The 10,255-nt window shown below is 37.4% G+C and overlaps 1 protein-coding gene across 3 annotated transcripts; it reads left to right on the plus strand.

Moving 5' to 3' along the window:
- Nucleotides 1-172: 172 nt before the first annotated feature.
- LOC124606805 (ATP-dependent (S)-NAD(P)H-hydrate dehydratase) lies at nucleotides 173-9,937 on the plus strand. Of its 3 annotated transcripts, XM_047138874.1 has the most exons (4): nucleotides 173-573; nucleotides 7,713-7,861; nucleotides 7,988-8,094; nucleotides 8,786-9,936. In XM_047138874.1, the coding sequence occupies exons 1-4, from the start codon at nucleotides 266-268 to the stop codon at nucleotides 9,068-9,070; spliced, it is 849 nt and encodes a 282-aa protein (XP_046994830.1). In that variant the 5' UTR covers nucleotides 173-265; the 3' UTR covers nucleotides 9,071-9,936. The 3 variants fall into 3 exon arrangements, with proteins under 3 accessions (XP_046994830.1, XP_046994829.1, XP_046994828.1); XM_047138873.1 differs by having other exon boundaries at nucleotides 7,713-8,094; nucleotides 8,786-9,937; XM_047138872.1 differs by lacking the exons at nucleotides 7,713-7,861; nucleotides 7,988-8,094; nucleotides 8,786-9,936 and adding an exon at nucleotides 5,675-7,213.
- Nucleotides 9,938-10,255: the final 318 nt, after the last annotated feature.

The raw sequence follows: 10,255 nt of genomic DNA on the forward strand, positions 1-10,255 counted from the left end.
GACACATTTGCACTTGTTTCATTCGGTTGAATAAACTCGCAACATGTCGATATTATCGATAGAACACCGATATTACAACGATCTTAAGAAGGAAGTTTGTTTACGTTCCTTATGTAGTGTACTGTTTACAAGAATGACTTGCTGAACATAACTTTGATATGTATTGATAGCTTTGATATGTATTGATAGCTTAATCAGTGTTGAATCATTTTTGGAGTTCGAAAACAACATTTCTTTGAACTGTGTTTTTGTACTATTGGATTGCATGAAGAAGCTCTGCTGGGTCCTGAAACGATCCATAAGCATTAATTCCTGCTTAAATTGTCAATACCGGCAAATTAAAAATATGGTAAATACGGAAGCAGTAGAAGCGATGAAAGCCGCGAAGGCAATTGTTCCATCACTACGGGACGACGGACACAAGGGATCATCTGGGAGGATAGGTGTTGTTGGTGGCTCTCTTGAATACACGGGAGCACCATACTTCGCAGCAATCTCGGCTTTCAGAGTGGGTTGCGATCTAAGCCATGTCTTCTGCTGTAAAGAAGCAGCACCTGTTATAAAATCCTACAGGTAATAAGCGAACGTAAACATAGCAGTTTCGGGTATCATTGGTTAGTTACAGTGCCTCTCGTTCAATAGGTGTGACAAATATTATTTAATAAAAGAACAGACAACAGCGTGGGGTCATTTCCTTGTCCCTGGTGGAATTAGTGGTACCTGAAGTCCCACAGCTTAAATTTGCATAGAAAAGTATAGGAAAATCCACTGAAACGTATTCACTTGCAGTCCACATGTTAGTATGTTAATTGTATTGGTAACGGGCCAGCAACTGAAACGTTAATGAGTATGAAAAGGAGTAAATTATATCTCAGTTTCTGTTCATAGATTTTTCAGCTGTGCAATAAACTTAATGTCTCACTGCATTAACCTGCACACACAAGCTAAATAATGCCTAGCAGTCCTTTTATCAGTTAGCCTGTCTAACAGTCATCACCTCTATGTTGTGAGAAACAATTTATGCTTTTCATATCGATGCCATACCATCCCAGAATTTCCATTATGTAAACACTCAATAGTGTGACACAATCCAGAGAATGCAAATAAATTGCAACATGCACAAAAAACATAATCAGTTGCATTACTGATACATGAAAATGTTTTCTATTGTTGTTCCAGGCATAAGCGTATAAGCTCTAGCCAGCACTACTTGATTCATAACACTTCGTGACTCTTCTGACTTGGCTGGCATGTAGACACTTGGCAACACACAAAGCAATATATAGAACAAAATACTCAGCAATCTTGTCATTGATTAGTATTTCTGTGAGCTTACATATAATACCAAAAAGATGCTTTTTTCAAATAATGGATGGATAATTACTCAGTGTATATCTTAGCAGTAGACAGGAATGTATAGAAGATGGAAATTGTGCTGTGATCACAATGGAGAAACATCATATTTGTGTGTTAAGCCGGTCTTAATGGAACTGGTTTAGCTAATTTCAATCCATTAGTCTTTAATATAACACTTTCTTTGTCATGTGGCACAAATTTCGTTCTTTCACTCAAATGTCTCTATAACAAGATATAAATCCCACCTTTCATGCCTTGCAAAACACAGCAACATACTGTCTGTAAATTGTGGGTCATAGAATTTGTAAACATCCCATGACTGTTTTTGTTTTGAAAAATAAATCTACTCAAGTTTGCACCAATCAAATTAGTGGAAGTAATTTGCTGTAGCAGATACGTAAGCACTGCCCAAACCAACCTGCATGCTGCATCCTTTTCATATTTTGAATTAAATTTAACAGTTGTTCTGAAATTATAAAAGTTTGTCAAATTAAATGCAGTTTATTATTTTGCATGTAGTAAGTTTATTGCCATTTATCAGTCCATCTCAGTCCAATGTCACTTATCCTGCTTAGCCACACACTCAGTTACTTTTCACCAAGTTCTCAGTAAGAATGTTGATGTTATTTAGTTACTTCACCCAGAATTGTTTGAGAGTTCGTCCAATGTCCAACTTTCACATGTGGTTGCCTATTAAAAATCAGTTTACCACAAGTTACAAATGGCTGCCATGCATGTACCAATCTGCTAACTTCAGGCTTCTCCAGGCTCACAATTCCACACACTTAGCTTCACAGAATTGCTTCCCAGTCACTATCACACTTCATAATACTACTTCTTATCACAAACTAAGTGTGCTTCAGAATTCAATTTTTGTGCATGTGTCTGAGCAGCAACCTGACTACATCCTTGACCACTTTTTATTGACTGACTCCAGTCTCTCAAAAGCACCTGCTGTCGACCTGGGTTTCCCTGACTGTTGGTGTGTAACTGTAACTTCTAGAATATTAGTGATACTGCAGCCATCGTAAATTAGCTACTAATAGCACCCTTACGATTTTCACACCGAGCAAGGTGGCACAGTGGTTAGCATATTGGACTCGGATTTCGGAGGGTGAAGGTTCAAACTCACATCCAGCCATTCTGATTTAGGTTTTTCGTGATTTTCTGAAATTGTTTCAGGCAAATGCAAGGATGGTTCCATTGAAATGTCATGGCCAATTTTCGTCCTGCTCCTTCCCCTTTCTGAGCTTGTGCTCCATCTCTAATGACTTCGCTGTCAAGAGGAAATTAATTTCCTCCTCCTCCTCCACTTTCACAGTCACAGAATTCCATGAAGAATATACCAAGCAGTCTTCATCTTAAGAAATACTTACTGCAGAAGATTAGTTATCATTTCAATTTCATCCAAATCAAACAGCTTCCTTTTAAGTTTTTACTCTTTTCATTTCTATACTCTTTCATGTGTTATATTTATAATTTTTCTTGTGTTGATGTTACAGCTCCTTCTAGACTGATATTGTTGGGAGAGTCTGTGAAAGTTGTGATTAAAATTTGCCAGGGTGTTTTCTTCTTCTTCTTGGAATAGCATCTTTGAGATGAATCTGCTTGCCTTTCTGAGGTATGGTCCTTTTGTACCTCTAATACTGCCATCTTCAGTAATGTGAGAAATGTTCAGATTAGCAATTATTATATTCTCAGAAACATTGACATTGTATATTAATAGAAAGTCAATTCTGTGGTTAGAGTGTGTTGGTAAAGCCTTATCATCAAATAAGGTGGCACATAGGACCAAAAAGTATCTGCTCGGTGCGTCAGTAGGCCTAATGCCTATCTTGGTTGGTGACAACAAGGAAGGATGCTCTGCCAACCAATCCAGCCACATCATAGATTGTGACTGATCTCTATGTGCTAGGCATAAGGTCACAACATACTGCTTACGGAATTTCTTTAAAAATGTAAAAATCCCAAATGAAGAGTTTGCTACTTATGGCATCTGTGAAGTATAGAATAGAGAAAGTAATATCGAATTTGTTTTCGTAACTAGCATTTTTTCCCATGTATGGACACTCTGACAAAATTATTTGCTGACTGCAGAGCCCATTCTCACAACCTTGTCGATCCTTTGAGCAACTTGAAAAAGAGATACATTATGTTTTGCACTCTTATAGCATTCTGGATCAAGGAAATACAGGAAATAAATGCCAACACATCATGTTCAAACACTTTTACCTATCACCCCATTTCATACCCATCTCATCCCTTGGGTTAATAGAGAAAGGGCTTTGATACAGATCAGATGTTAACATAACCTGTATTTTATATTCACACTGATTGTCTTCACCATCTTGCTATCAAACTATCACCATCCAACTTAACATTGACCTTGGGCCACACTACAGGTGAGTCTGTCAACATAGCAACTTTCTTTTTGGGGGAGCGGGGGGAGGAGTACAACAGTGCCACACTTGAGCCCCAAATTCTTCCTTTGTGTCTGAGATGAGATTTTGTTGTATTATGTTTTTATTGGTCCTTTAGATCAGACAACATATAGAAAGTACATTTGTGGTGAGAACTTGGTGTATGATGGTAGATTATGGGAAGTGGTGTGATGGTTATGTTTAAGAAGTACTGTACATTAAAAAAACAAAAAAGTCAAAATAAAAAACACCTCCAGATGTATAGATTTCCAGTTTGAAATGGGATCCAGCATAGTCACTGGTATCCGTAGATTTCTTCTTAACACGGCAATCCCTTCAATCATCACTTTGGTCTGCAAGTTATGATTGTTGCATAAGAACAAGAGCTGACTAAGCATTGATTAATATTAGAAACCCCTTTTGGAACCGTAAGGGATAGCATTAGCAGTAAATTAAGCCTTAATTCGAACATTACAAACACTTTTTTTCGCGATTAAAGAACTGTGATAAGTATGTATGTTTTGAATCTAAAGCTTGGTTTAAACATCACAGTATTTCACTAGTTGTGGTCTTACTGGCAGTGCTATATCTTTCCATTCCTCCAAACTGAAAGCTGACTTACGTAGCTATGTTTCCTTTCTTTCTTTGTTTGTTTCTTTCTCTTCTTCGTTAATTAACTGGTTCATTCGTTCATTCACTGTGTTTCATGGATTCCATCATCAAGGAGCACCTTCATATGTGTGGAATGAATCAAAGTAAAAATTAATGAAAGAAAAGCAACTCCCATAAACGAAAAAAAAAATGAACTTTCTTAGTAGGCTGCCATTTGTGCTTGTCAGCAGAGTGGAACCTAGTAAATTAGAACAAAAGTTGCTACTTGGAGAAAAGCTCCTGCTTCCTCAGTTGTATTAAAAGTTACTAGAGAGCATGCAGTTTTAACTTGAAATCCGGACAACAGTGAAAGTTGCTATTTCTTAGTTAAGCAGCGTGTTGGTCGATGTAAAAAAAGAGATTACGTAGGACTGACAAGTGAAAGTTAAACATAAATAAAGTGTACAGTAGAAGAAAAACTTCATCTCAATGATGGAAAATAAATTTTATTTGTCCTTTATTCTTAATTTTATAATGATATAATGACACTCACAAATACTTCTAGACATTTATTGTAAGAATAAAGTATAAATTTTTGGCAATAACTGAAATCTACAACTACATCTTACTTCTTAGAATAATTTTACAAATTGATTATATGATTCCAGAATGAATTTCCACTCTACAACAAGTGTGGACTGACGAGAGAGTGGACCGATGTGAAACTTCCTGGCAGATGAAAACTATGTGCCAGACTAATACTCGAACTCAGAACCTTTGCCTTTCGCGAGCAAGTGCTCTACCAGCTGAGCTACCCAAGCATGACCCGCAACACATCCTCACAGATTTATATCTGCCATTACATCATCTCCTACCTACTGGCGGAAGTAAAGCTGTGAGATGGGTCGTGAGTTGTGCCAGGGCAACTCAGTAGGTAGAGAACTTTTCCATAAAACTTAAATGTCCAGAGTTCAATTCGTGGTCTGACACACAGTTTTAATCTACCACGAAGTTTCATTAGGTGATGTTCACATCAAAACCTCTTTAGGTGACTGTTTGAATTGCTGTAACTTGGTTAAATACAATGCTGCTGCACTGTATTTTGTTTTGTCAGTTTCATTTTGTTTGCATACATCTAGTTCATGCACTTATGTCATATATTCCTGAAGCATACATCATTTTTGACAACATCAAGACATATGTTTTATCTGATTAGGGATGTGTAAATGTACAACTGTCTTAAAGGAAAAGTTGTTTTCTGTAAAACATGATGCTGAAATTGAGGTTCTGTTATTTTATAATTACAGCCCAGATTTGATTGTCCATCCAGTGCTTGATGCTCCAGATGCACCAGATCAGGTGTTTCCGTGGTTGGAACGCCTTCATGTGTTGGTTGTTGGTCCTGGATTAGGTCGTAATCCAAAAATTTTGGATTCAACAGCAAGAATTGTCGAAGCATGGCGTTCAGAGAAAAAGCCCCTTGTTGTGGATGCAGATGGCCTCTTCCTCGCTGGAAAGTACCCAGATATTCTGCGAAATTATCCTGGAATACTTGTGGTTACTCCTAATGTAGTAGAGTTCCCTCGACTGGTGAAAACATTCTGTGAGACATCTGGGTCAGAAGAAGACAAAACGGTTCAGGCAAAATGTCTATCTCAAGAACTAGGGCAATTTTCAGCAATTCTTCAGAAGGGACAAGAAGATACCATAACTTCTAGTGAAGGATGTGTTTGGGCTGTGAAAGCTGGTGGTTCACCAAGGCGCTGTGGTGGCCAGGGAGACTTGCTGTCAGGGAGCTTAGCTACTTTCTTATACTGGGCATCACAGACTGCACCACCAGAAAAAGCTGGTCTTGTAGCAGCATATGCTGCTTGTAAGCTAATACGTGACTGTAATTCACGTGCCTTTGCTGAGAAGGGCAGAGGAGCAATCACATCTGATATGCTCCACTACATTCCTGCTGTGTTTAACTGCTTATTTGAAAAATGAGAGCACTTCTGTTATTGCACTGAAAAGAACACTTTTATACCAAAGGTCCTGTCAAATTTTCTGCATGCTTGGTGAAAAATGGTATTTCTCAACCAGTGATGACTGAATGATATCTTTATTTACAGATTTTAAGATACCTATAAAGTTTGCTGGAGTCATTGCTACTACAGGCAACTTTGAAAGCACATAATTTGATGTGTTTGCTATGTTTTGTGTGTTTTTTTTCCCTTACCATTTTATTATTATTTGATTGACATACGACTGCTGCAGAACTTATCACAAATTCTAAAAAACAATATTACAAAGAGGACTGGTTACTACTTACCGTATAGAGGAGATGGCGAGTCACAGACAGGTGCAAGAAAAAGACTACTATGCATGTGAGCTTTCGGCCAAAAGCCATTCTTCTAATGTAGAAAACACACACAAATGCACACAACCTATGTGGTCTGATGCCTGGCCAGAGACAGTGGTTTTCAATGTACAAGTTGTGCTTTTGTGAATGTGTGTGTGTTTTGTTCATTAGAAGAAAGCCTATTGGCCAAAAGCTCACATGTATAACAGTCTTTTTCTTGTGCCTGTCTGTGACTCAGCAGCTCCTCTATATTGTGAGGAGCAGTCTATCCCACTCATAGTACATTGTCATATTTCTGTCCTGAGTTTTCCATTGCTTTATCACAAATTCTGATTTTTCACTGTATATTTTGAACATTGTGTCACATATTATAGAATGAGTAAAAGTCATGATTTTATGTAACTGTATTATATTTCTGTGCTTACTCAGATTCCTCACTTGTACGATGATTTTATTTGGAAGAGTTTTATCTTGTATCCACTTTCATTAATAACAAGGTTGGTTTGGCATTTAATGTTTTATTGTGTACTTCCCTTATAAAAACCGATAACTTACATGGTAAATAAATCACCAATATGCGCAGAAAAAAATAATAAGCATACATATACTGAAAAAAATACAAAGGGGAAGAATCTATTAAAATGTAAGAAATTATTGTGATTACAGCCACACTGGTAAAAGTGTGTAATGGATTGCAATAAGTATTGAGGCTGTATAGTTTGAGTTTTGGTAGTTAAAGGAACAGAATTATTTACTGTGAGGTGCATGGTACCTTCCTAGATTTATGTATGTAACACCCTGTTCGGCCAGTATTGTACAATCATATTTCTTTCACAAAGAAGTATGACTGAACACCCATAAAATTTCTTTGACAAACATTTTTGACGTAGCACTATAAAATGATATTTCTCGGTCATTGTATGTTTTGTCAAAATTCAAGATGGCTGACAAAAACTGCTTGTTATTATGCACAGCAGTTGCTTGTACAACAATTGCACTAGGTCATATTTGGAAGAGAAGCAGAGGACAAAAAGGAAATGTACTTGGGTGAAGCTGTCGCTTTTACAAGATGATAAAGGCATTCAGCAGAATTTGTTATGTGAGCTGCAAGTGGAGGCTGTCAAGTCATACATAAATTACGTAAGAGTGGGTGAGAATACATTTCAGTATTTGCTCAGTGAAGTGACTCCCCATATCACAATGCAGAATACTCACTTAAGAACTGCTGTATCTGCAGGCGACAGGCTCACAGTAATTCTCCATTTTCTTGCTACAGGACAGAGCTTACAATACAGCACTCAAATACCACAATGCACATTAACTAAAATAATCCCTGAAATGTGTGAAGCAATTTATAAAGCACTCAAGGACCAATATGTGAAGGTAAATAAATGTTCAATACAATTTATGTGCATTGAGAACTATTTTTATTTTTAAACAATGTAATAAATACAGTTTGTGTCCCAAAAACTACAAAATTAATAGAAATGTACGAAACTGATGACACACTTTTTAACTTGATGCACCTGGAGTTCAAAAGTAGACATAGTAGGATGGAGAGCTCAGAATTTTTTTTATATTAAAGTGTGTCTTTCTCCTCTATTCTGGCTTTCTGAAAAGTTGCTTGAATGTATCCAGAGGTGGATGGCTGTGGCTGTGATTGTGGAATTGTCGCCTGCAGCATATCCCACCTGCCCATCAGCAAATTATTATTGCATACATAGTGCCCCCTAGCAAAAACCTCACTCCCCATATTATCCATCTCCCACAGTTCATCTGTGATGTGGGTGGCAAAGACACTCTATCTTCTCAGGCAAGGTGGGACTGGTTTCTGCTCATATTGACCACTGCCCTCAATGTTTTGGCACCCTCCAGAAGAACGTCTGGTGATACTTTTCTTTTCTTTGTGAGAAGCTGTTCATGTTGCTGGAGCTGTGGTTGTGGCTGTGGCTCACTGTAGGCAACTTCCATCTTATCTTCTGAAGGATATTGAGCCTCTACTTCATGCTATAAATATAAAAATGAAAACCATTTGTTACATATTATCTTAGACATATATTAATTTTGTTTATAGGTACCCACAAGCAGAGAAGAGTGGGAACAAATTGCAAATGATTTCGAGGAAAAGTGGAACTATTATAACTCTATAAGAGCAATAGATGGAAAACATATTCACATCAAAAGTCCACAAGATAGTGGCTCTTACTTTTTCAATTATAAATCCTTTAAGAGCATAATTTTGTTTGCCATGGTAGATGCTACATACAAATTCTTGTATGTTGATGTAGGAACTAATGGACGTGTTTGTGATGCTGGAGTGTTTTCAAAAAGTGAACTATGGGAGAGTCTCATTGACTGATCTATTCTGAACATTCCTGAAGGCAGAAAGCTAGGTAACACAAATATTACAACTCCACTGGCACATGATGCTTTTCTTTCCTCTGCACTACAACATTATGAAGCTATACCCCATGAAGGAAATCACTATGGAAGAAAAGTTTTTCAAATACTGGTTGTCAAATAAGGAGACTATTGGAAGCCACCTTTGGCATTCTTGCCAGCCGTTTCAGGATTTTTCTTACTACCATTAATCTATGTCCAGAAAAAGTTCCTACAATAACACTAGCTGCTTGCAAATTGCATAACTTGCTAGCCAAGAGGAGAAAACACATATACATTCATCAGGAAACGGTGTCTACCATAGCAGGCAACTGCAGTTATCTTGAGTGACAAAACACTGAGTACCTACAGCAAATGGGACCAGTAGTTTTCCAAGCAGCCTCTGGACATCAAGTACACGGGAGAGCATTTCATGCTGGGAAAGTGCCCTGCCAAGACAATCACATTTCGTAAAGTAAAATGTAAAAAAAAATACACCTACCTCAAAAATTTCTTCAAAAGTGTGTGTTCCTTGTTCACTGCCACTTTCTGTATCCTCTACATTACATACAGACCACTGTGGCCTGGTCCTGGAATTTCAGTAGAGGGAACTGGCACAGCTGTGGACTGTAAATGGCCTGTGTACTGGATATACTTTTGCTTTTAAGCATGTACAATAATAATTAAAAAAATGTAAATTTCTTGTATGTTATGTAAACATTATTGTATGCTTCAAGTATCTTAAGTGAACAAAATTACGTAAAACATTTGTATGTCATGTAAACAATACTTGCACACATACACACACAAATTAAATAAGTGTGCTGATATGGACTTTTGCTTTCTCTTGAGAGTAGCTTGAGTGGATGCCATTAATTTTCTTTTTTATATCATCTGCTGAGCAGCCTGGCCATATTTCACGGCTAATGACCACAATTTTTTGTGAAGCTCGCTAGTCTTCCCAATCTATTTTTATACTCAGGATGCCTCACATTGTGAAGTGCCACATCAGCTTCATATTTCTATTAATTTTGTAGTCAGTGGCACACACCAACTAAACTTTGCAGCCATGTTTACAAACGAACTACTGGCATCTGATTGCTGCAGTGATGCTTGTATTCTGAGTGATTACATTTCACATTGCAGTGAACAGAAAACAAGTGAC

Source organism: Schistocerca americana, chromosome 3 (genome assembly GCF_021461395.2).
Source record: "Schistocerca americana isolate TAMUIC-IGC-003095 chromosome 3, iqSchAmer2.1, whole genome shotgun sequence".
Lineage (NCBI taxonomy): Eukaryota > Metazoa > Arthropoda > Insecta > Orthoptera > Acrididae > Schistocerca > Schistocerca americana.

Bases quoted from the DNA above. Each gene is read 5' to 3' on its own strand.
- LOC124606805 (XM_047138872.1), top strand. From the start codon at position 266: ATGAAGAAGCTCTGCTGGGTCCTGAAACGATCCATAAGCATTAATTCC. The intron at 574-5,674 runs GTAATAAGCGAA...TTATAATTACAG, and splicing joins CCTGTTATAAAATCCTACAG to CCCAGATTTGATTGTCCATC.